At 40.4% G+C, this 27819-nt stretch overlaps 1 protein-coding gene across 8 annotated transcripts in view; it reads left to right on the top strand.

The window, feature by feature from the left end:
* Nucleotides 1–27819, top strand: part of LOC129770596 (histone-lysine N-methyltransferase 2C-like) — a 96421-nt gene that overhangs the window by 18357 nt on the left and 50245 nt on the right. For 5 of the 8 annotated variants that reach the window (XM_055773537.1, XM_055773535.1, XM_055773534.1 and 2 more), the window contains exons 2-9: nt 434–878; nt 942–1439; nt 1504–1750; nt 7515–10442; nt 10506–11089; nt 16704–17038; nt 17107–17309; nt 20196–20507. In XM_055773537.1, coding sequence (XP_055629512.1) covers nt 434–878; nt 942–1439; nt 1504–1750; nt 7515–10442; nt 10506–11089; nt 16704–17038; nt 17107–17309; nt 20196–20507 — 5552 coding nt within the window. The remainder of the gene's footprint in view (nt 1–433; nt 879–941; nt 1440–1503; nt 1751–7514; nt 10443–10505; nt 11090–16703; nt 17039–17106; nt 17310–20195; nt 20508–27819) is intronic. The other 3 variants (XM_055773532.1, XM_055773531.1, XM_055773536.1) reach the window with 3 other exon arrangements.

Genomic DNA, 27819 nt, shown 5'->3' with positions numbered 1-27819 from the left:
TATTCTCAGTAGTTTCAATATCTTTCACGTTTGAATAGACAATGATTTATAGTTTGCAGTTATCTGTTAACGATATCACACAACTCTCATTTAACTAAACAAATCAATTGCATTTTGGTTTTAGCATTCAATTCTTAATATCATTCTCTGCCACAACTTCATGCAATTCTCACCTTTTAGTTATAATTTGATAGCTAATATTCATGCTTTTGCACTTTTTTTCTTTGCTATGGTTTTGCAGCGTATTGAGCACATTAAAGATCGGCTTTTATTTCTTCTGCTATTCTTTGCTTTTTATTTCATAACACTAAAGCTAAAAAGTAAACAATATAAAGACTCACAAACATAACAAACACGATTACAGAACTGTAGTACACAAACGAAACATAAAGAAATCAATCTTTCTCTTTCTTCACCTTTCCTGTTTGTTCAGATGCTATTTTAGATCCTTCTACTACACCGATCTCCTGCCAATCTTCGCCAATCGAAGAATCGTTGGAGTTGCCACTCCAGATCACGGCAACCCCGTCGATTGACGTTGGCAGTGTTCAGCAGTATCAATCCCAGCAACAGCAGCAGCAACAATTATCAACATCAGCACCCGGGCACCCGAGTCGGCTCTTATCACTCCCTGTAACCGGGCGGTTTGGTCTCGGCGGAGGTAAACCCTCGGCCGCGGCTTTGCGTCGTGGGCCCGGGCGACCTAAGAAGGACTTTCTCCCTGTACTAAAGATGTCTACTAACAGCACCACAACTTCCGCCGGCTTGGGAGGTGTTTCTCCCGTGTCCTCCGGTTCGACACTTAAATTCAGCGGCGGTTTATTGACCGGAGGTACCGGTGTTGGTGGCAGCGGTTTGGAAACGAAACTTATCAAAAGGTAATTGTATGAAACCCCTCTTAGTTGTTTAGTGTTCCTAATTAGTCCAGCCCCCTATTCTAGATTTAAGAATACTAATGTTAACGTTCGTGGTAGTGTTCCTAAAAGGAAATTGGATCATTTTTCGGGTATCACCAGCCTAGGCAGCGATGTTTCCGGAGGTCTGACACCGTTTGTGTTACCTTCACCGAGCGAAGAAACTGCGGCTGGAAGCACCGCCAACAGTTCGGTTGCCTCAACTCCTACGGCGGAAATCGAAACCGATCCAGCACTACTCATGCCGGCTCCTGAAGAATCGCCCTATTTCCCAGAAAAGTATTCGGGAAAACTGTGTGCTTTGTGTAATTTGGGTGAACGGAGCCAACTTGGACAGGGGGAAATATTACGGATTGAAGTGAAGGACGATGCGGAAAAGGCTCTTGCTGCTGTTGTCCAATCTCAAGAGGAGAAAAACCCTTCGGATAGTAACGGTGATAAGAGTCCCAAAGCCGGGAGTATCGCTTTGGGGGTACCACCACTGTTGAACTGCAACAAAAGACAGAAAGGATTGAACAAGTGCAAGTAAGCGTTTTGATATTGTTTCAGAGGACAGATTAAGATATAACCGTTTTTATGTTATCCCTAGAAACCCAGTCATAACCGCAGAGTACGTAGACGAATTGGAAAAAATAGGACATGCCGACCCAGCGGAGTTTAGTGCCATCAATGATGGCGGATTCTTTTACATTCATCGTTCCTGTGCCAGCTGGTCTTTTGGGGTTGGCCGGGATCCCTCAACAGGAGCTTTAAGCAATCTGGAAGTGGTTGTTGCGCAGAGTTTGAGTAAAAAGTGTTATTTCTGTTCGCGTTACGGAGCAAGTTTATCATGCAAGGTAGGTTCCATTGTGTTTTCTTACCGAGCTCGATATGTTGTCATACACGATTGAAAAAACGCCAACGGTCAGATGGATACATACATAAATGTCAGACTTCTTCTCATGTAAATCCGTGGAATTCCTCAAATCGAATATGCAAATGCTCTAGTATATAGGACTATTTACAGGAAATTCATTATGAGATACAATGAGAATAATCGGTGAAAGTCCTGGGAAACTAGAAATCTTTTCAGTCTAGGCAAACTTATTTTGCCAAAGCTATTGAAAATAAAGTTTGATGTGAAAATAAAGAGTCTCCTTGTTTGATAAAATTCAGCTAAAATACGAAACATCAGTTGGAAATATGGTCAGATTTGATAAAAATCGTGATTTGTTGCTTTCAATGATTAACTTTTAATTTTAATGTTGATTTTAATGAACTTCACATTCATTTGTATTTTTTAACCTGAATTGATATGTACATGAATGTTTGAATGAAACCAACAATTAGTTAAGTTATGTTGTAGATTTCTCTGAAAAATCTATATTTATTTACGATGAATGTTTGTTAAAATTATTCAAAAGTATTTCCATTTCTATTTATTTTCAAGACCATTCATGTTTTTATAACCTTCAATCGTTACAGGACTTTCTTCAATTTTTCATAAACCATTTTCAAGAATCTGTTGGTCGTTTTTCGAGCAGAACTCGAATTAGGTGAAATGAATGGAAGTTTGGGTAAGATCGATACCCTGTTGGGGTAAATCGAGAGAAACGAAAGAAAACTTGTTAAAATTGTTAACTTGTTAATTTCGAAGTGCTAAGCGGCTATACATATTACCATATGCAAAATTTGATGGGGGAGGAGAGTATTGTTGCAATTGATTTCGAATGATAAGTTGTAAGCAGATTTGAGCAAAGGAATTTTCGTCGAAAACAGTGCGATCACACGGCCACAGTCAAGATATTGTTTTGTTTCCACGAGCCTTTTTACCTATCAAGTTTGTATATGATACGAATGAACGCGAAGATTAGCTGCACAGGATATTCAGCCATCGGATGGACATTATGGTCAAATCTGTTGAAGATACCTACAGCCATCCGGTTTCGTCCCCAGTCACGAGCGCCGTTTTACAATGATGAATGCAGTCTGGAACTGAGGAGAATCAAAAACTACGAAATATGGTTTTCTGCAGTAGACATGCACACGACTGGAATCGTTGTTTCTCCCGTTTCAGCAAAAGTAATACTCCCACCATAGCTTTTTTTTTTTGAGGAAGCAATTTTGATCTTTTTGTACTATAATTTTTTTTTCTTTTAACCTTCCTATACTCGCGCATCGGTCTGACAGACCGAGAGTAAATGAGCTATGAATTAAATGACTAGAAAAACTGTATTAAGTTAAAGAAAAAATATTTTCTGGATTTTTTTCATTCAATTATATCTTTTTCTTCAAATAAATAACAATAACGCCTAAAAATACACAATAGTGATATCCCAGAGACACACACAGTCTGTGAGTATACGATTTACGATTTTGCGCGCGAGTATAGGAGAATTAAACGAAATTATGAATTTTTCTACCGTTCACACGGCGATCTCATCTGTGCTATAAATGCGAGATGCTCGGGAATTTTTGGTTTTTAAATCGATCTTTCATGATGGACTAATTCCTGCTCCTGATCCAGAGTAAACATGATCCCAGTCTGAGTAAGCATCTACCGGTGATGGGGCAGATGAGTGTTGATCAAAGGATATCAACACAGTACTATGAAATAAGCGAGGTTCTAGTTAGTTTCTTTTTCGCACAAACATGCAAGTGATTGTAGAAATTGAAGAGGAGTAGTCCATAATCTACAAGTATTTTCCAATAAAATAAATAAATAAATAAATATGCAGTAATAACTACCGGGTTCCAACCTTCCATCTGAACCCGCCTCATTCAAACACTTTTTTTAATCTTCAAGTGCGACAGGCAGGCGCAGTCAGCTATGTATGAAGCGATCACTACTACTAATGCGCAGTTTTGCGTAAAAATCACATTTGAGGTTCAAAGTTCTCTGTTGAACGAAGCCGATGGAAACGATAGTGTTTTCTATCATTGTTGTTTCATTGTTGATTGAACAATTAGCTCACTTGACGCGTCGCCTCTGCTTTTTTCATCTGAATTTCAGTTCAGCCATGCCTCTCTATACATAAACACGAGGGATCTGCATAAAAGATAGTATTGTATGTATTTTTCCTGTCAGAAAACATAAACAGGGAGTCGTCGGTTCTACCCCGAAACGACTCGCTACTCTCCAACAACATGTTTATGTCAATTAATAGAAGACACTTTCTTTTCTCCACACAGAACACGAGAAGCATTGGTTTTCCATCGAACCGCCATAGATGATGTGAAGAAACATCATAAATTTATGTCTCAAACATTCAAGTCGCGGTTGCGAAATTTTACAACAACAAACGACGCTGATCGAAGTTTTTTTGTTGTTTATTTTGAAAGTTCTAGGATAACTACAATTGCAAGGGCGTTCAAAAGACTCAAAAACATAAACATAAACAAGGTAATAAAGGTAATAAAGCCATAATCAGTCGTGAGTTGTGAGCATAGGTGTTCTTCAACCTCTTGTCGTGGTTTATCAATTTTAATCAAACTGTTTTCCGAAGTGTCACTACTGTTTCACCTGTATCTTCTAAATCATAGATTTTTTCAATACAAGGACCATATTGTCGATAAGTTGTCAATGATCTCATTAGTAACTTTGAAAAAATGAACCCGGTGAACCCATTTCTTCATGATCCCCACGTAGAATCTAATGCACCGCTTTTGAAAAATTTCTCGTATCACACTCAACGGAACCGCTCGGCCTACGTGGTTCAGTTCAGTTCTTTGTTTTGAGAGGCTTTAAACTTCACAGTTTATTCGCCTCTAGTCTACGTAGTTAAAAATTTTTTTTTTGAGCTCAGCTTACCTGGATTGAAATTAGGATATTACAAAATATCTCAATATTCGATACGGGAATATTTTTACGCATCACTGTGGAGTGTCTGAATGTAATTTCCTGTTTCTCTATCTGAAACAGTCTTCAAACATTGTGAACAATTTGAAGAATGACATTCAGAAGATACCAGAGACAGCTCAGTTATTGGGTCTGACAAAAACTTTTTTGTTTTGCTTTGGATAACTTATCATGTTTCGTTGCGCCTGTTCTTCTTCGCTCCAATAACCCTCACATCCCAAATTTGGCTCCATTTGCTTGATAAGTTCTTGAGTAATTTATGCTTCATTTGTATGGTAGCTCCCCATAGAGAGGGAGTGGAGAGACCACCATAGAAACGTGTCTTGCCCCCAAAAAACCTTTACAAGCCAAATTTGGTTTGTCGATCCTACAACGTGTTTGATTTGCTCTATATATATATATATATATATATATATATATATATATATATATATATATATATATAATATATATATATATATATATATATATATATATATATATATATATATATATATATATATATATATATATATATATATATATATATATATATATATATATATATATATATATATATATATATATATATATATATATATATATATATATATATATATATATATATATATATATATATATATATATATATATATATATATATATATATATATATATATATATATATATATATATATATATATATATATATATATATATATATATATATATATATATATATATATATATATATATATATATATATATATATATATATATATATATATATATATATATATATATATATATATATATATATATATATATATATATATATATATATATATATATATATATATATATATATAATATATATATATATATATATATATATATATATATATATATATATTAGATATATATATATATATATATATATATATATATATATATATATATATATATATATATATATATATATATATTAATATAGTTTCGATATTTGTTGTATCACTTTTGAGTTAATTTCGCCATATCATCATTTCAGGGAGAGAGTTACTTTTGCTCCATATTTTAGTTGCGTTGTGTGGTGGGACATTCATAACGAGGCTTTCATTGTTGTTCTATTAATAGCATAAACGTAAATGTTTCGTTTGGCGAGAATCGATTCAGTCTTCCTATCGAACAAAAATGTCCTGCTGTTTATTTTCATTTAATTTTTGACGTGAGACTACGTCTAACCGGACTATATGGGAGGTAAAATGAAAACATAAACACAGAACATACAGGAAAAAAATGAAAGATTTCGAATGCTTATAACTCGAACATTTCTCAACAGATTGGAAAGATGTTTGCATCAATAGATAGAAAATATTTCTACGCATCTATCACCGCGTAAAAAATACCTGAGCAATATCACATCTCTCTCAGCTCACATTTCTTCTTCGTGCTCCCTCAGAGCATATGACTGTAATCAGTGCTTACAACGGAAATTAGCGCTCATGACGGAAATTAGTGCCGCACTCTATCACGATGCTTACGTAGATTTTAGATGACCTGTTTATTTACGCGGATTTTCCAATTAACGCGGTTTTTCTTACACGGTTTTTTTTTCAACGAGATACGTATCCCTGCGTAAAAAATCTGGGTGTATGCATATTGTAACTCACCGACGGGGAGGGTTGAGGACGGGGAGCGATATAGCGTTTCTCTTGCTATATGTCGAAAGTGTGAGGAGCGCGAAAGTTTATCTTCTTGTTTTATGTTAATATTACTAATTTATGTAGCTTAAAAGGTGCCAAATCAATAGTGTTAACATACACCAATAAGAGCACTATCGCGCTCCCCTCTTTAATTTAAACTGTTTGTAGATTAGGGAATCATAATGTGTAACATATCAAACAAATGTTAGAGAATTTCGGATTCGATTGGTGTGCAAACTATCAAGATTCATTAGTAGCGAAAGTTGTTATTAACGTTCACTTTATTTCATACAATCGTGATCTGTTTTCTGATATGGTAGCCTTACTAAAAGACGTAGTCCTACGTCAACACTTTTAATCAAGTATGTATCGACCATTATTACCCACATTTTTTTGCCAATTTTCAGGTAATTTCATAATTCCTGCGGAGTAGAACTTTGAATTTGATAAACCTATCGACAGAAAACTTTTCAAGTGATTTTCGACAGCCTATATGTTGTCCATGAAGGTTGTTGGTTGAAGTTCTATATGGTGATTCACTGAGGTTACTCCATGAGCTTTTGCGAAAGATATGCCTGTCACTTACTCACTTTTCATCGCTCGTGATAAAATGAGTCGATTGCGTTACGTCTTAGTAGCGCTTTGCTAATGTGAATTCGGTTAATCTGCGTTCGCTTACAGCATTCGTGCCGTAAACTTCATAATTTTTTTCAGAAATTGTTTACAAAAAATGTAATCTAAAATGTCAAAACATCATCATTGTTACAACATCAGAACCATAAATACATGTTCTCGAATGTCTGGCTTTGTTGTTTACATCTTTGACGCGCGTCCAAACAAAACTAAGAGAAGTAATCACAAAACTATCGATGAGCTGTATTTAGTACGGAATCTCATCTCTATATGTTCGTAATCGAATTACAACGCGAGATCGTTTTTCATTCAGGCAAGGAACAAATTTCTTAAACTCAAACCCACTGCCCCACTCCATTCTGACCGGTTGAGACTCTGTATGAGATGTATAAAAAAGGACAATTCATTTTCGACCAACAATAAACGCTTCAACATTTATATTTCCAGATGTCTTGCCCAAAGTCATTCCATTACCCGTGCATTGCGGCAGCCGGCGGCTTCCAGGTCATACAATCGTACAATTGCTTCTGCAAGGAGCATCTCGGACAAGTGCCTTTAGTGTGTACGGATGACATCAACTGCCGGCAGTGTTCGGCGCTGGGCGATGTTGGCAATTTAATAATGTGTTCCATCTGTGGCGATCACTACCACGGGACGTGCGTTGGACTAGCGCAGCTGCCGGGAGTACGGGCGGGCTGGCAGTGCGCGTCCTGTAAAAAGTGCCAGATCTGTCGTGTGCCTGACTCAAGCGAAGGTCGAACGGTGGCCTGCGAGCAGTGTGATAAAATTTACCACGCCAGCTGTTTGCGGCCGGTGATGACCTCGATTCCAAAATATGGCTGGAAGTGTCGATGTTGTAGGGTGTGTTCGGACTGCGGCTCGAGAACTCCTGGCGCAGGGGCGTCCTCTCGGTGGCATGCACACTATACGGTTTGTGATTCATGCTACCAACAGCGGAACAAAGGATTTTCTTGTCCCATATGTCATCGTGCCTATCGAGCTGCCGCTCACAGGGAAATGGTCAAATGCAGCGGCTGTAATAAGTTCGTACACAGTACGTGTGATCCGGAGGCAGACCTGTCGGTTTACCACGCTAAAAAGGAAGGTAACCCAGACTATGAGTATCTGTGCAACCCATGCAAGGTGGCTATCCACACGGGACGAATCGCAGCGTTGCGGAGGAACAGTAGTATTGACGATGACAGTATGTCGGCTTCGCAGGAAAGTTTAAATGACGATACGATGGATGTTGATTTTGAACCAAGAGAACGAAATGTCTCACTGGACATCGGTTTAGGAAAAGGCAAACCTTACGTGGCTAGTAAAATCGCGAAGAAACGATTGGGTCTCTCGCTAAGCGGAAGTAGACCAAAGGGGACGGGTAAAGGATTCCAGAAACGATCACGATTAGCAGATTTTAGCCGTAAACGTGGACCTAAAGCGAAAATGCGAGGAATTTTTGGCGTTCCCGGATTGGGGTTACAGAGGCCAACAGCGGATTCGACAACTACCAAAGCTTCTGAAGAGGAACCTGGGGGCGACAATCGGCTTGTGCTTTGTTCCGCGAAAGACAAGTTTGTTCTCACGCAGGACATATGTGTGATGTGCGGGGCAATTGGTACCGACCAGGAAGGGTGCCTGATATCGTGTACCCAGTGCGGCCAGTGCTACCATCCCTATTGTACCAACGTGAAGGTGACGAAAGTTATCCTGCAAAAAGGATGGCGCTGTCTGGATTGTACAATCTGTGAAGGATGTGGTCAAAGAAATGACGAGGCTCGGCTTATCTTGTGTGATGATTGTGATATTTCGTACCACATCTACTGCATGGACCCTCCCTTGGAGCAGGTTCCTCAAGGCAACTGGAAGTGTAAGTGGTGTGCTGTTTGTACCAAGTGTGGTTCGAACGATCCGGGCTTCAATAGTAGCTGGCTCAACAGCTACTCTGAGTGCGGCCCTTGTGCTAGTCAAGCAAGTTGCCCTTACTGTGGTGAAGGCTATGCCGAAGGAGAGCTGATAATCCAATGCAACCAGTGCGAGCGATGGTTACATTGCGGTTGTGATCAAATCAAGTCCGAAAACGAAGCCGAACGGTGTGCGGAGGAAGGTTACAACTGTTTGCTTTGTCGACCAGCTGATCAACCGCCGCCACATTTGGTGTCCAAAAGGAGGAGCCTTTTGCCGGTTATGGTTCCTACGCCAAAATCTACACCCAGACTGGAAGAAAAAATAATTCCTTTGGCATTGGAAGGAAATCACTATGTGGATGGGGTGTGTCTAAGTGAACATGGTTTGCAACAGATAAAGTCACTACAGGCGGAATTTGGCAAGCGTGGCAAGCGGAAACCGAAGATTCAACTTGAGCCACCGTCGACAGAAAAAGACGCGGGGATTCTCGCAGCGATCGAATCGGTTATCGCTGGCAGTAGTCTTGATAATTCCTTCGATGATGTGAAGGTTGAACCCCTGGACCCTCGGGAGGAAGCGGAAATCTACAAGGATGGTATGATATGGAACGATCCGACACCACCGGAGGGTTTTGCTTTATTCACCAACGAACACGGAATTGTAGTTCTACGCAAAAAACGCCAGCGAAATTTGCAGAAACTCGGCATAGGTGGATTTTTCGTGCGGAATCGAGCTGTCCGCACTAAGGATGGCAAAGAGGAAGAAGAAATGATCGATGGACTAGTGCCGCAATTGGGCGAAGAGGGACCTGTGGATGCTGCAAAACCGAAAAAGAAACCGATTCGACGGAAGCAAAAGAACAAATTGATTGAGATTTACCCAACGATTCTTCAGGATGCCTTTTTTGGACGCTCGCTACTGAGTTCAAATGCAACAGCTAAATTTGAGGTCAATGAGAGTGACGATGATGTGAAAAGCGATGTTTCCGACGATAAAACAATCAAATTGAACGCAGATGAGCTTAGATATGTGGAAGAATTGAAGATCAAACAGGAGGAGAAACTACTTCAAGAACAGAAAGCTCTGCAGCAATGTATGGAAAAGAATGAATCTAAAGCGACTGAAGCTACATCTGCTCTTACTATGGAACCAGCTGCAGACAACGTTGCGAATGCAGTCAAGACCGAAGAAGATGACAACAGCGATACAGAGGCACTGAAAGACGTTCTCGGATTACCGAATGACTTGATCGAGGGAATAATGATTGATGAAGAAGAGTTGACAAAGACTTCTGCTGCTTTTGATGAATTCACCGCCGAAGGCGAATTGGTGGACGGTCTCACGAAGACGAGCAAAAATGAGCTGGCGGATATTCTTAGTTCGGATTTCAACCTGGAAAACCTTGGTAATATGGACAGTAAAGAGGTGGAGGAAATTTTCAAAAACGTATTAACAGATGAGTCACAGGTTAGTGGATTTTTTGTAAATGTCAGAAGTTTGATCTACAAATTGTTTTACTGCCATTTCTAGGAATCTCAAGAATCGGTGTTTGCCAGTTCGATGACGCCGTACACGTCGAACACATCTACACCCTCCCATACGATCGATGTGACGAAGAAAGCCATATCTCAACGATATCTCAGCACCGGTGCACTGGGTATTCAACAGTTGCCTCATCAGCAGGGTCCACAGCAACAAGTTCAGCAATCGGTCACTCCCACGGGTCAACCGATGCTGACTGATCCCTCACTCCAGCTCAATCTCGGAATACAGTCTCCCCAGACTCCGTTGATCAATCAAATGGGCATGCAATCGCCTCATATCCAGCAGTCTCCTCAGCACCAGTCAATGGGACCGAATATGATGATGCAACAGCAGTCGCCTCTCCAGCAGCAGCAACAGCCAACAACCCCAGGCACTCCGATTCACACGATACAAACCCCAACGACGCCTCAACCGCATTTGCCGATTATGCCCTCTCAGCATTTACAACCGCAACAGGGTCAAGTTCAGCAGCCACAGCAGATGGTTATCAATTCCCAGCAGCAACAGCAACAGCAGCAGCAGCAGCAGCTTAACAGAGGGTATTACACAAATAACTTCCTCCCGCAAAGGTAGGAATGGAGTATACTAACTTAACTTTTCTCTCTACACACTGGCTGCATTTTCAACCTATATTGTTTGCAAAGCTTTTATAGATTTTGCCCATTTTCCCTACTAACTATTGCATTCAGACAGCGCTTAGTACTGATCATCTTAGAACAATTCAACACCAAATCAGTCGAATAACGGCAGATTTTTACACGACCCTCTCCAATTTTTTTTAAACCTTCTAGATATGCAGGACACTACCCAAAATCGCAATTTTCACAATTTTTAATAACACGTTGACTGCCACTTTTTTTTCACTTAAATTCTTTTTATTTCTTAATTTGGTTTACATTATAATATAATACTACATTTCAAGTGATCAACCTAGGGTTCCATCTTTAAGTTCGTTGTCTGCCAAGTCAGTCACCGGTGACTGACACCGAGATTTCGCTCAGGCTGCGTCAGTCACCGAATAAAAATACCTTCCACTACGATATAAGAAACCTTGGCCCTAATACGTTTAAAAATTTTCATAGTCGCTATAAAACCGTGGCACTCAACGTGTTAAGATTGATTTTTGTTTTGATGTACAGCAAAGTTTTTGGGGAATTATTGAAAAAACAGTTTTAAATATGCCGTTAAAAGTCTTACTCAAAAATTTACTTTAATGTTAAAAACTTTTATATCTTAAAATATCTCTCCACCCTTCGATATTTTTAAATATATTTTTATTGGAAAACCCTTTTAATTCAGCACAAAAACTGACATATAGGGGTACGGTATCGGTATTGGTGCTCCCGTGGCCGAGTGGTTAGCGTCACACCTAACATGCCGGGGGTTCGGGTTCGATTCCCGTTCTGGTCGGGGGAATTTTTCATCAAAAGAAATTTCCTCCGACTTGCACTGTAATTACGCATATTCTAGAGCTTGCCACTCAGAATGCATTCAAGGCGTGTTATTTAGCATAGAAATCTCAACTAAGTACTAATAAAAATGACGCAAGTAATACTACGTTGAGACGGCGAAGTTCCTCTAGGAACGTTAGTGCCATTCAAGTCAAGTCAAGGGTACGGTATCGGATTCTTTTAATTGGATTTTTTTTATTTATGAAATTTCAATATTTTGTGAAATCGTATCTATTTGAGAGAAGTGATATGAAAAATGGAATCTGCGATTCTCTAGAAAACTATGCACAACGTTTCATCCTAGGACTAATGTATTATTCTAGATATGTTATATACTAGCTGATCCGGCGAACTTCGTCCCGCCCAAAATTTATTCCTTGGATTCTTTCGAACATTCGCGTTTTCATATTAAGCGATCGTTCGTACGTTCAATCGCAGAACTCTTCATTGATTGATCTTCTAATTGGTCATTCACAATTTCCTTTTGCTATAAATTTCCTAGTACTTCTGCCAAAACTCGTCATTATAATATAAATTTATTTTCAGACACAATTTTCGCTCAAGATTCACTTGGAAATAACATGTTTCTCCGTCACGTGAATTACATGTTTGACACAGAAAAGTAAATTTTCATTCAGAAGTTTTATTAGTGATGAAAGGGATAGTGGTTTGGCCCGATACCGGAAATTCGAGCTTCGAGGCCGGATAGCCGGAAATTCGGCTTTTTATTTGCGAGTAGGAAACGGGGAGAAACTGCATGAATGCATGAAGCAAATTAAGGATTACATTTCAGAGACAAATAAAAACATTTTTACATAAAAATAATGAACGATGATTAAATTTTCCGTTTAGAATGAATACCCGTTAATAGAGTATCAAGTTTCTTCTACAGACTTTTTTTCTGATAAGGATTATCCATTACAATGATAAGGTTATTTTGTGGATATATTCAATGCCGGTCGAGTAAGTGTAAAAACTACGAATTTAAATAAGCATTCAAGATTAAAAAACTGTCTCCATGGATAATAATCTAAAAGAGGGCATACAGATTCACTAATTTGACGACACAACAGTGGTGCTTTATGGAACAGTGCATTAGGCTTCTTTAAGCATTTGAAGAAATAACAAAAAAATATATGTATATCCGAGGTTTGTTTGCATGTTGCTGAATGAAAAAAAGTATTCGGATATGGATGAGACGAACTTACCTCACATGAGAGCATCTTCAAACGCTGGATTTGGAAATCGTTTCGACTACTTATGGGAAGATCCAAACAATCTAATTTCAACCATTCATTCAAGGCAGAAAATCTTATAAGGGTATACAAAATATCTTACGATAAATCTTCTGAGACTTTCAGAGCATTTATGAGCATTTCATTAATCAAACCTTATTTTTAATCTACCATGACTATTAAAACTAAATTAAGAAAACATATTTTTTGGAGTTTTTTCATTCAATTATATCTTTTTCTTTTATCAAATACAAGTGTCGCTATAAATACACAATAGCAATATTACAGGGACACGTCTGTGTGTGAGTATACGAGTTACGATTTTGCGCTCGAGTACAGAAGATTTAACACTAGAACTATCGACCAATAGTATCATTTGTTCACAAGTATTGAAATTTTATTAAATACTAGCTAACCCGGTAAACTTCGTCCCGCCCAAAATTAATTTTTGAATTCACGTTTCCTTACTTCATGGGTCCAATCACAGAACTGTTCATTGATTGATCTTCTAATCGACTCTTCAGAATTGCCTTTTGCTATTAAATTTCTAGTATTTCTACCAAAACTCTACTCTAAATTTCTACAGACACAATTCTCGTTCAAGATTTTTCATCCACTTGCAAATAACATATTTCTCCGTTACATGGAATGAATGTTTGATACAGAAAATATGATAGAATAAAGACAGCCCTAAATCGGACAATTCCTCGAATTTTGCTCTTATCAACCCATTCGGCGAACCGTTTTTATTTATAGGGTGCGTTTTATCATATTGAAATCTATTACCACTTTTACACATTACAGATTACAGATCAATTTCGTTTTCTTAAATTCCTTCAGAGTTTTCCGAGAATTTTCAATTGTCATGTTTGGTTGAAACATGTGTAATATTGTTATAGGACCCCCTCTCCATTCCAGAGGAGGGAGGGGTGTCATACCATCATAGAAACATTTCTCGTACCCGAAAACCCTCACATCCCAAATTTGGCTGCATGTCGATTTAGCATAGGAATGTTTCGTGCCCCCTAAAACCTCCACATGTCAAATTTGGTTCCATTTGCTCGATTAGTTCTCAAGGTATGTCGAAATTTGTGTTTCATTCGTATGGCAGAGAGGTGGGAGGGGTATTAACCACCTTAGAAACGTTTCTTGCCCCCTAAAATCGCCACATGCCAAATTTGGTTCCGTGTGCTTGATTAGTTCTTGAGTTATGCAGAAATTTATGCTTCATTTGTATGGCAGCCCACCCTTAGCGAGGGGGAGGAGTGTATATTCACCATAGAAACGTTTGGTGCCCTCTAAAACCTTCACATGTTAAATTTGGCTCCATTTGCTTGAATAGTTTTTGATTTTTTCAGAAATTTGTGTTTCATATGTATGGCAGATACACACCACCCACCATAGAGGAATGCAACCAGGTTTGCAACCAGGCAATCAAAATGCATGACATGCTTAATTAACCGGGCAAACGTAACGCACCAGATAAACGTATGCAGTCCGACGCTCGCTAACGTTCGGTTGGACCTGACTAAAGGATCGTCTCCTATGTTTCAAACAAACCGGGCAATCGGTGGAACACAGATTAGCTTGCGAGAGGCCGTCGTTTCCGACGGAATTTTTCATAACACATGCTCATTTCTGAATGATCTCTTGGTCTTAAAGAGCAATACGGAAAGGAAAGAAGATAGCATGTCAATTGTGCATACACTAATTTCTAAAAATAACACAGCGAAGTCTTCAACATCTTTTTCGAATTTCCTCATTACAATTTCTCAGTTTACTTCATAACTTCCTAACAGCAGATTCGACAAAACTCATAAACTGATTTGTGGGAATTTTTCCTTCTTCATTCGGGTAAACATCCCATTCGGGTAAATGTCGCATTCGGGTAAACGTTGCATTCGGGTAAATGTTCATTCGGGTAAATGTCCATTCGGGTATACGTTGCATTCGGGTATTTGTTACATTCGGGTATGCGTTACATTTGGGTAAATGTGCTTCGGGTAAACGTGTTTCGGGTGAATGGAATTCGGATGAATGGGACACAACCTTCATATCTGTTGTCGCACTCAATGCGAAGCTTCAATTGGAAACCTTTTGTTTATCCAATTTCCCGATCGACGCGTATCATACAATTCATTGAAGTTCCCATCAATTTTAGCCGGCCAGTTAAAACGCGAATGTCGATAACTGGTCATCCCTTTTCGCCCAGTTAGCGACAAAATAAACAAAAAAAAATAAAATAACAAAATAAAGCCGTCTCAAACCTGACCATTCCTTATCCGAGTTTTGCGCTTACCAACAAATTTGGCGTTCCATTTTTAATTATATACAGTAAAACCTGTTTTGTGCGGTTTTTTTGTGCGGTATATGAAAAGAAGCATATTTGACAAAGTTATCGTCCATTTAGTTTTTTTCGACGGTTTATATGCATTTCAGTGCGAAAAAAGCATATTTGCGTCTCAATTATCCACTTCTGAAATCATTCCCCTCTTCCCATCAAATGCTCTAAGTTTTTGCATGACATGATATCTAACAGCATCACGTTTCGGCATGCAACTAACAGCACAAAACAGCTACGCGCAACCGAAGAGGCAAACTGTCCCATCGCAAAGCAGGGAAACAAAAGGAAATTGTACGGTGTGGATTTGAGTTATTTTCTTGGGGGAAACCTTTTTTATGCGGTCCCTAACTACCGTAAAAAAAAAGTTTTTTTTAAATATGTACCGAACGCGGTTTTTTAACTGGTGAAGTTTTGCACGATTTTTTTTATGCGGTCCCTATCCCCCGCACAAAAAAATGTTTGCCTGTAGATACTGAAAATCGTTTTTTCGTTGAAGTTTTGGCCAAATTTGCCAAGCTGCCACTACAGTTGGGAGGTGCTTCAGTGGTACCGTGACAACGGGGTAGATTACATTAAAATAGACGTCAATCCCAATTATCATGGAAATTGAAGAAGGGTGTCAAGGTAACAAAATTCTCCAAAACATTCTGAAGTTCAGAACAACTGATCTACCACGTACCCTCGTTACAACATACCTTCGATATAATTGTAACTCCATTTTGAAGACAGTTCAATGTTTCTGCATATGCTCTTATAGAAATCAGTCGTAATTTGGAATGGTCATATGATCATGAAATTTGTGATTTTGGGTAACCTCCAGCATATGTACAAGGCTTCCAAAAATCGGAGAGGTTCGGCTCAGCGACTGACTGATTTGGCATGGAATTGTTTCTGATATAATCCATTTCCTTCTTTTTTATCGCGTTTAACATTATGTTAAAAATCTAGTTCTGGCCTGTCTGGACAATGTAATACATCTCTATTGGAGTATACCGATCTTAAAAAGAATCAACATTGCATTTACCTCCATTCCTACCCTACTCAATTTTCAAATTGCTAGTTATTTCAGCATTTTATAATTTCTCTCGCTTTTGGTTGCTTTTTCTTGCATACATCGTGTCGGGTATTAACGTTTCTATAATTTGAAACACAGGAATCAGTACAATCCTTCGGATCCGCAGCAACAGATTGTTACTCAGCAAATTATTCCAGGGGTGCTTCCCCAGCAACAGCAACAGCAACACATGCAACAGCAGCAGCCTCAACCACAACCACAAGGCCTCACACAATGGAACCCTTCCCAACAACCGACGGTTCAAAATCCAGGTTTACCAATGACGCCTGGTCCGCCGTCGTCAGTGGGAGGAGGTCCCGTTACACCCACCACAGAAATGACCGACAACATGGGTCCTATTGACGATGGTATAAGTGCACTTGCTGGTGCTTCCACAGCGCAGAAAATATCCGAGAGGATGCGGTTGGATGAACGTAAGTTAGGACTCAGATGAATTTTGTTATTCTGTTGCAATAAACGAATGTGTTTTTTTTTGCTCTAGCTCTCGGAGAGTTGGCAACCATTTCCTCCGTGTTGTATTGTAACCGGCAGCATCCGGAGCTGAAGATTGAATACCCAAATTGGGCCGATCGAAGCAAACAGATATTCAAACGTTGGCGGCTGCTTTCCAACGAACAAAAGCAGCCTTACTTGCAGCAGGCTCGCGATAATCGTTCTGCTAACCGGATGAAGAAATCCCAACAGGTAATTAATCTCGACTATTTCAGTTTTATTCGTCTAACGATTAAGCAAATGCTGACATGAAAACAGAGGTTGATCGCGTTTAGTCGGTCGGACTTTCGATGATAGGGTTTAGATTCTTTTTTTTTATTTCGCTAAATTTCATCTCATCCATCCCGTTCTTACGTTCATGTAACATATCGATTTTTCCTATCACTTTTCTTTCGGTTGTTTGTTTTCTTTCGAAAATTTCACATTGCCTTCACTTCTCACAACTAGTATGTTCTCATATGTTGTTTTATCACTCATTTTGTGGCTAACACATAAACACAAATATTTTTTTTTTCATTTTTCGTATTTATGGTCGAGTTCTTAGTTTATCACTTCTGTACAAACAAAGATGAGTATATTTTACGAAGGATTATTTGCTGTCTTATTTCGTACTCACTAGAAGGTTTCGTGTTTCTCGTTACACTCTCAAAATTGCTATTGTTTCATTTGATAGTTTTGGCTCATCGGTTTTCTTTAGTTCATAGCTTACGGCGCGCAGGTGTGTTTGTCTGCCACAGTATGCAGGCGACTACGACTACGAATGAAATTGAATGCAATATTACTCAACGTTCAACTCGCGGGGAACGATGTGTGGCGCGGTGTGTTTATTTCAATAGGTACCAGTTAGGATATGTATCATCAGCGAGGCGAAAACATAGCAGGCACGTTTCGGAAGAGGCGTCTTTGTCTGATCACAGACTCACTATTTTTGGTGCTTGAACTGCACAGAGAGAATCTCGAGATCCTAAAAACAACTGGGAACGGTATTCTTGAGCTCGAGTAAACAATTCTCAGTACAAGAATTATGTTGATTCATCAGCTTGAGTCAGTTTCAAAAGAATCAAACGAAGAGATAGTATCTGTCTATGATAGAAATTGTCCACTCAAAGGCATTTCTTCGATATGAAACAGTCCTTGGTTAAACAAAAGGTTCGAACGTTTCAATAGAGTTGAAAATAACTTCGGATTGCTCTCAACACAAGAGAGCCCTAATCGATTATAGCAGAGAACTAAAATCCTGGGTAAATAATAGCGAAAGTATTGAAGGTACCCTAATCGTTGCAAGATTCAATTAGACTTTTGCAGAAGACGACTCAAACGGTTTAGGTTCCCTTGAAATGGACGACAGGTCGTGACAAACACTCCCTCAAAAGTATTAGATTTATTGCTGAAAACTTTCCGGGAATATCATCTTTTTATTTTGATACTAGTTCTGATCAGTACTGAAAACTATCAAATCATTCATTTAAATTCGAACGAACAGCTACCATCAGTCATGCTTGACAACACTTTTACTCATACAAATATAGCGGGCACATGAGCTGATTTGACGAATGCGCGTGTGTCATTCATACGGATCTCTTAAAATGCGTCTCAAAGTCGTGCTTCACTGCGGAAAGACGAGGTCGTGAAAGAGAATGACAATGACCCTTTCGGATATCAATTGACAATGTTAATCTCAAACAATCGAGTAATACTTGTTTTGATGACGAATGTTTTTGTCATATTCGTCGATTTCTTCCGTTTGAGTTTTATTTTACCCCTACTGATCCTGGCTATAGTTGTGACATAAGATGCTCTCGGAGGTGTCTCACAGGACCTGAATGTATAGAAAAAATGGCGAATATGATTACTAGATTGGTTTTCACGATCAAAATAGAAAATGCGGTGATTCTTTTAACCTCACAAATCTGCTGGTGCAAGTGGGGTTTTCCAATCAATGGAGAATCAAAGCTTATTCCATCACGATCATGTTGTTTTCAAGGTAAGTCTTATACATTCCTTCCATATGGAGATTTGTTAAAGTTGTTTTCATTCTAAAAGCGAGGAAACGTAATAAATCACTCTACATGATTCCTGCATCACACGGTGAACGTGCCTCTTTTTCGAATGGTATGGTCCATAAAAGGCTCAAGTAACATCTCCACGTACTGGATAGTACGTCTTACTCTAGGATTATACCCCTACTTGATCAAATATCTATTGAGTTGACGACCCATTATTCAAGCTCAGCCCTTCATAGTGTAAAACCTGGCATCGCCAACGTTTACTCGCATAGCTTTTTTAGCCCACCATAGATACACCGATGGGATGACTCGCTAGACTTGTGACGCTAGGCGGGACACATGGTTCGATCGGGAAATTTTCACTTACCGGAATGCCATCACCCTCCTAGGCGTGTCTTGGGAGGGTGATTGTTCAATAGACAGAGCGTTGACCGTGTTTGGTGGAAGTACCGTTTCGTACCGTCTCGTCAGCATGCGTTGCTTCAGGTTGCTTCACGTACTGGGTATTGAATGGCTCTTTTCCGAAGCCGGCGTTTGATTTAATAGTCACGAGTGTAATGCTGTGTTGCATTCATTAAGGCACAGGATTAATTATTTAAATGAGAGAAGCCACCTTATCAAAACGCTTATTTCTTAACTTAGAAGCCTCTTTTGTTTCTTTTTTTTTACGTCCTATTCAGTGACTTTGACTGGGGGATGCGGAGGGTGCGGACCGCCGCCGGGTACACGATTCCAGACACTTCTGCCCCGGGTGCGGAATTGATCATGCGTTTGCGTTTGTTCTGCATTGTGGCAATATTTTTCAGCGAAATTAAATACGATACACATTTTGATTTGTTGCGTAGTAAATATTGCATTCAATTTCACCGGCGTTCCTCGTAAGCATTGAATTCAGCCAGCATAACGGGTTATTGTTAGCAAAGCATTGATACACACGGGATGAGAAAATAAAATCTGTCAAGTAGTTTTACTAAATATAGATACCTTAAATAAATCAACCACCAAACAATTATTATTCAATGCGGTTATGGTTCATATATTGCCACACTTCCCGCCCTTCCAAACGATTCAGGTACCACAAATGTCACCTAAAGACGGCAATAGTAATAGTTCAGGTCAAGTGAATGTTTTCCCTTCACCTTCCTCATCATCATCATCACAACCACCACTATCATCCGCCGTCGTTTCGCAGAGTGGCAGTGTTGCTGCTGATTCCACGGGTTTGATTGGGGCCGCTGAGCACCCACAGTTGATGACCAACCCACAACAGCAGCAGCAGCAGCAACAACAACAGCTTCAAGTGCAGATGCAACTCCAACAGCAGCAACTCCAGCAACAGCAACCGCCAGTTCTCAAAGCACATCAGCAGCAGCAGCTAATCGAGGTGCAAGGAAATTCTTTGGACGATGGAACCGATAGTTTAGACGAGCTAACAACAGCATCTAACCCTAATGCTATTAGTGCCCTTCTCGATAGTAACACCACACCTTCCTCTTCTAACGATACTAATACCAATGCATCCCTAGACTCTGTTATTGGTGACGGTTGCAAGATAACCACAAGCACAACAATCACTACTAGCACCACTACTATCACTACTAACCCATTAATGTCCAACACGATAAGTGACAATGCGACGTCAAACGTGATTTCTCCGGCCGTAGAATCTCAAACTACCATGCCATCGAGTTGCGGGGGGAACAAACCCAATCTTCTGGTGGCGGCCAATATTGCAAACACATTCATAAATCTCTCAAGTGCTGCAACTAATGTACAAAGTGAGCCTGAAACGATTCAGAATACACAACAGCAACAGCCTCCACATCAAGTACCGGCTCAAACCAGTTCGAATGTCCCAGTTAGTCAGCCCCTGGCGACCCATGTCATGAAAACATTCACTATTGGAACTAATCGAGGGAGTATTTTCGTACCCAATGTAATAGCGACAAACATTTCGCCACATTTCACGGTGCATCACCATCAGTATGGTTCACGTAGTGGTCCGGCGCCTAATGTGACCGTTAATCCGAATGGAAATTTCAACACAAATTCAAGTGCTGTTATACGACGAGGTTTTACTCATATACGACCCTTTTTGCCTCAAAACTCTAACATCAATTTTAATATTATCGGCAACAATCCGGCTATACAATCGCCCATTTTGGCGGCGTCTTTACAAACTATTAACAAGATTGCAGCACAGCAGCAGCAACAGCAACAACAGCAGCAACAACAGCAACAACAACAGCAGCAACAAATACAACAACAAAATCTGGGAATGCAACATTCGCATGCTAGAGCAAGTGGCAATAAAACAATGAACGTTTGCCCGGATGGTTCGCAGAAGATTCTACTAGCGACTACACCGGTCCATCTACAACCACAGCATCAAGTTATGTTGCCCATGGATCGTCAGCAGCCACCCACCACTCTGAGTCCAGGTTTCAGCACGCAGCGTCCTGCAACACCATGTTCCACGCGATCAATAACACCCCAGCTGCAGGCTAACAGCGATCAGCAAATTCGGGTTCTAACTCCTTCGGAAATTATGCGAACTTTACCTTCCCTGGACACAGCCACCTACGAAAGCCATATTATAAACGACTCCTTTGGACGATCGCAACTACAAGTAAACACATGCACAACAAACACACAGAACAACACGAACATGACCAGTACCACACACACAAGCCTTACCAACAATAACAGTTTCAGTAGTGATTCGAATAACTGCAGTTTTAGCGGTCCTGCTGGTGGTAGCGAGAGCTACGAGAGTATGTTCCATAGCAATCGACCCTCGCTCGATTCCTGCAACAGTACAAGCTCCGCCGAGAACGAACATCACGAACAAAGCGTCTGTAGAAGTGTAACTCCAATCACCAATACATTCACCATAACATCTAACACTACCACCGCAAGTAGCATTGAAAGTCACAACGCGGCTGCTACTTGTTACAAAGAGTCAATCAGTTGTCCCCCATCAACAGCTGCCACTTCCAACACATGTTTGCTAGGTGTTAATACGAGTGCAACCTCCACCATTAGTTGTTCTTCTACTGCTACTACTACTGCTACTGTTACTACTACTGCTACTGTTACTACTACTACCATTACTACCACTACTACTGTTATTACTACCACTTCTACTACCGCACCAGAAACGGTGAGAACCATGATAGTTAGCAAACGTAAACGATTTGAATTTTTTTATAACTGTTCTCCATTTACACCTTTTGTTGACGGGTTTTTGTTTTTTTGGCTTTCCTACGGACTGCGTTTTGCGTTTTACTAGCGTGTTTTTACTTTTTTAAACTATATAATTGTAGAGCGCAAAAAAAAAGATGTGTGTTATGTTCGATTTGTACAATTATGAGCAATTCTCCGTCAAATGAGTGAACGATTCTCTCCGATTTGGATGAAAAATTTTAAAATATTCTCGGTGTGGGAGATAAGGGTTTTTCCACTGGTCCATATATATAGTTCGAGAACTGTTGATTGTAAATGAATTGTGTCTGAGATAAAGTTTTGATTAAGATGAGATTCTGGCACTGTGCCCAGAATCATATTTCAAATTTCCTTAACATACTTTTTTTTAATAGGTAAATTGAGAGAGCGAGAGCGCGAGCGAGCGAGAAAGTGAGAATTAGTGAATGAGCGAGAGAGTGCGTGAGTGAATGAATGAATGAGTGAGAGAGCGAGTGAATGAGCGAGAGAATGAATTAATGGATGAATGAGTGATAGCGAGAGAGAGTGAGAGTGGGTGAATGAACGAGAGAGAGTGATTGAGAGAATGAAAGAGAGAGAGTGAATGAATGAATGATTGAATGAATGCATGAATGCGTGAGAGAGCGAGTGAATGAGTGAGTGAATGAATAAACAAGAGAGAGAGGATGAATGAGAGATTGATTGAGTGAATGAATATATGAGACAGTGATAGAGTGAATGAGCGAGTAAGTATTTGAGTGAATAAATGAGCCAGAGAGTGTTTTTTTTTGGGAATAAGGTGGGGATTTTCAAGAGACATCCTAAGAGCCATGTTGACTGTGAAGTGTTTGTTTGACTCATAAAACCAACCTTCTTGTATTCTATACCTTTACAATTGTCCACTAACAACACCTTGGTTTTGTGATGTGCCCTCTGGAGTTTTACACCTTACATCCTGCTACCGATTGTGTCTACTGCCTCAGTCGCCAACATTTCCACTTTCTGGGACGTCTCACCGACTATCGTTGTTACGATGTCGTCCACGAAGCCCGCTATCTCAACATCTTTGGGTAACTTGAGTGTTAGTACACCATCGTGCATTGTGTTCCAAAGCGTTCAACCTAGGATGGAACCTTGTGGAACTTCTGCCGAGATGTTCTTCAGTTTCTGTTCCCTGTCTGTACTGTATACCAAGATACTATTTTGGAATAATTCCTCAGTACTCTGTACAGGTATACTGTACTGTACTGCTGTGTAGCGCCTCGGCGATGGCCTCCCAGCTGGCAATATTAAAGGCGTTCTTCGCATCGATCAAAGTCATCGCGTAGCAATGCGTCGTGCACAAATTACGTAACGCTAAAAATCCGGATTTTGGATTCCCTCCCCCCTACGTAACGCAATTTCCTTTCTCTAATACACAGTAAGTAACGCAGAGCCGGACTTGCGCCTAAGCCTAGACGAACATCGAACGTACCCTATTGTCTGTCAAGGTTTTACCGGGACGAGGGCACCCATACCATTGATCCACACGCCATTTTAGGAAGGTGATGCCCTTCCTCACCCAGAATGTAGGATAGCACGACTGTTTCGAGTCTTTTTCTTTCCTGTATTATGTCCGTTTCTATGTTGTAAGCATTATGTCGTAACCTCACCTCACTGTCGTCGATCCTCATATGCCGATCGGCATTCCTCCCATTGCTGCTGTTCACGGTATTTCTCACGTGAGCGTGAGAGTGAGCAAGCGAATGAGCGAGAGTGCGAGTGAGTGAATGGGAGAGCGAATGAGAATGAGTGAGGAATAGAGTGAGTGAATCAACTAGAGAATGAGTGAATGAATGAACCCATCGGCTAAGTTTTTTGTTTCCTTGGAATATGGGCCCTTGCCCTCCGGGTGGTTCTTTCCTTGGCTGCTTCTCTCGGATTTGGAAATCAATTTTGTGCAACACTCGGATAATTGAAAATCCAATTACACAATTCAATTTATTTACACTAGTGTTCACAATAACTACAACTGTTGCAAAAAGTAGCTGGAGACCTGCATGCAGCAATTGCTTGTGGTAGTGCTCGAAGATCATCTTAGTAAGAGGATGCCGAGTTGGGAGAACAATTGGATGTTTCTTTCTAATAGGTTCTGACGAATACTCTAATCGACAGAATTAAATTTTCTGGAGATAGTGTTGGATTGAACCAACGAATTTTGGAGCCCTTGGCAACAGTTTCACCCTTGGATAATGCCTTCCAATCTCTTTCAAATTCTTCCTTCTGCACGCATCGTATTATAGCATACTCCGCATCAGTCAATTCCATAGTATTAAGAAAATCTTGTGATAATTCGCCTCTCCTGTGCTGTCTCAAAAATTCCAGTAATCGGAGCCAGTAAGCGGTACGTCTGATCAGATCAGTAAACGTCGAAAACTTGCTAAGATACCAAACCGTAAATCCATCTTGCTGCACAGTGGCGTAATTAGCTGCTGATCGGCGAAATTCTCCTGCTGCTTCTGTGGTGTCTGCTGGGACAGGTTGATCTGGCCAGTGCTGTTGCTCTTTCGATAACCAAGGTGGACCATAGATTGTTGCTGATTATGCCTTCGGGAAGTACACCTCTTGAAATGAGATCGGCGGGATTTTGGCATCCAGGAACATGATTTCAAGGACGATTTTCAGCAATCTGTTGGATTTTCGCTACACGGTTGGCTACATGAATCCTCCGCTTCTCATCAATGAATCGAGTTGAACCCTCAGCTCTACTGCTTCATTCACGCCATTTGTACCGGTCAAAACATCATCCATGTACACATCGTTAATCAATACCTCAGCTGCTTGTGGATAGTTGACTTGCTCATCTGTTGCTAATAACTTAAGCGTCCGTGTTGCAAAAATTGTGCCGGTTTTGTTCCGTATGTTACCGTGGACAACTCGAACGTTCCAATCTCTTCTGCAGTGTTTGTATCATTCAGAAGTCTGCGCTCCAATCCTTGGAATCGTCGTAGTGCGATGTCCCTTGACTCGCCCATTTTCTCAATGACATCTTCGTTCTTCGGAAGAAAAACCTTATATCTTCCGTCTGAACCTCTTCTAACATAACGAAGAAACTGTTCTTCACAGCGAGCTTCCTCCGGAGAATAATTATTTGCAGTGTCGACTTCCTCACAAGACCAAAACCTTGCCAACAATTCCTCCAAATTCACCGTAGACGCAACGTTGCAATGGTACGATGAAAGGCTAGATGCGGTCACGGTCCCAGCTACTACCCATCCAAACACCGATTCCGATAATTTGGGAAGACCATCCCCTAGATGGATTTCTCTCCCTGGTTTGAAGAATGTGAAAAAATGCTGGATACCCAGGATCAAGTCAACGGAATTTGAGGTACCGAACGCTGGATCGGCTAATTTTACAACCTGTGGTATTTTCCATTTTGTTGTGTCGATACTGATAGATGGTAAATTTCCCGTGACCTTAGGAAGCAATAAGAACTCCAATGCACATTTATAGCCACCCACTCTGGATCTGACCACCGCATTCACTGTATGCCTTACTCTCGTATTGACCTGCCCGACACCTGATACGGCAACCTCTGCCCGATTTCGTTTGTTCCTCAAGAATTGTGAAAAACTTTCCGACATGAAATTACACTCTGATCCAGAATCGAGTAGAGCCCTTGCAGGGTACGTAAGCTCATGATCATTATCAACAAGAACTACCGCTGTTGCCAGTAACACCGAGGATGTACTTTTGGATGCCATATTTGGCGAGACAGGGGTGGTAGTCGATGTGCTTGCTGGGCAATCTACCGGAATCGTAAGCTGTCCTTTGCTATTACCAGGTGAGGAAACCCTTATCTCCGGTGCACGCTTGGTTGGTTGAACTCCTTCTGGTCGAAAACACACTAAGGTATGATGTTTCGCCTTGCAATTCCTGCACACGTATCGCGAATTACAGTCAGCTGCTTGATGTCCACGTCGGAAGCAATTACGACATAAAGACAGAGAACGAAGCAGCTTATCACGTGATGACACTGACATTGAATTGAATTTTGGACATTGATACAATAAGTGATTCCCTGGACAAGCTACACATTGTCCATTTGACGTTGCACTATGGCTCATCTTTTTTTTTTATTTCTGTATTATAGTGACTTTCAACACATTTGGCTGGTTCGTCACTTTTACCTTCCATTTCGGAAGAATGTCGGGAGTGAGAATTGAACTCGTGACCCTTAGCGTGAGAGGTATAGATGTTACCGCTACGCCAGATCGCCTCCTCATGGCTCATCTTTGTCGAAGGCAGCTTTCTTTTGGATGAGGAAGCATAATCCAGTTTGGCTCTGATGGATTTGGTTGGTAGTGAGCAAAGCACCCTGATTCTCTTGTGTAGGAAGTCCGTCAAATCCTTCACCGTGTCCTGCTTCCTTGCTGCAGAATGTTCTTCACAACTTCTGCGAGTAGTTGAATCCAAACACGAGCATAATAAGTCTAGCAATAGCAAATCTTTGTAATCGGTTGGCTGAATCAACTGATCCAGCGTTTGGAGGATACGCTCGAAAGATTCTAACAACGACTGCAATTCTCCCACCGATTCCCTTGAAACACTAGGTAGATTGAAAAGAGCCTGCACCTGCCTACGCTTCAGCATCTTGCTGTCGTTATATCGCTTCATCACCGCATCCCACGCTATCTGATAGTTCGCCTTTGTAATGGCAAGGGAATCTATCAATGACCTAGCCTCTCCTACTCAGCACCCCTTCAGATAGTGGAATTTTTCTACCTCGGGTATATCTGTTTTGCAATGGATTAACGACATATACAGATCCCTAAAACTCAACCACTCATCAATGCTGCCATCAAAGGTTTGCAGCTTGATTTGTGGGAGTCGAACGTGCTCATGGGTTGGTTGTTGGTTAGTAATGGATAGGTTCAATTTTTCCTCTGGCTCCTTGACCTTTTCGAGAAGCAACGCCTTCGCCCTATAGTACCGATCGCCGAATTCAGATCGTTCTCTGGAATAGGTATCGTCGTCCTCCTCGTAGTCGTCGTGCATCTCGATGTCCATTGTGGCTTCGTTGATTTGTTCCCACAACTCGTCCAATTTCTCCAAGCGTACGGTCGCTTCAGTCGCTGTAGTGACATCACCCATCATGTCGGCGAAACGATAAATATCATCAAACATTCCTCGTAGAGCCTTAAACTTCGTTACGAGCGCCTTAAGTGAAGTGTTCCTCGTAACCGGTGCCATGATTCCCAAATTTGTTTCGCAGCGTATGAAATATAATTTATTGTAGTGATCGGCTGTGTGCCTAGCTTCAACTAGACATACACAATAGTACAACTGACCTTCACAAAACGAAGCGTTTAGCCTTTCCTATTGCATACGCTAGTGCTAATCCGAAATGTCTTGGGGTTGTCTCAAATGTTATGCTCAGGCTCAAAATAATGTAGTTTTAATGCTCGCCAGTCTAGATATAGTTTGAGAGATCGTAAATTTTATGTAGT

The sequence above is a fragment of the Toxorhynchites rutilus genome, chromosome 2 (assembly GCF_029784135.1).
Source record: "Toxorhynchites rutilus septentrionalis strain SRP chromosome 2, ASM2978413v1, whole genome shotgun sequence".
Taxonomy (NCBI): Eukaryota; Metazoa; Arthropoda; class Insecta; order Diptera; family Culicidae; genus Toxorhynchites; species Toxorhynchites rutilus.
Note: the sequence above shows the minus strand (reverse complement) of the source record. Positions and strands in the feature narration are given on the sequence as shown.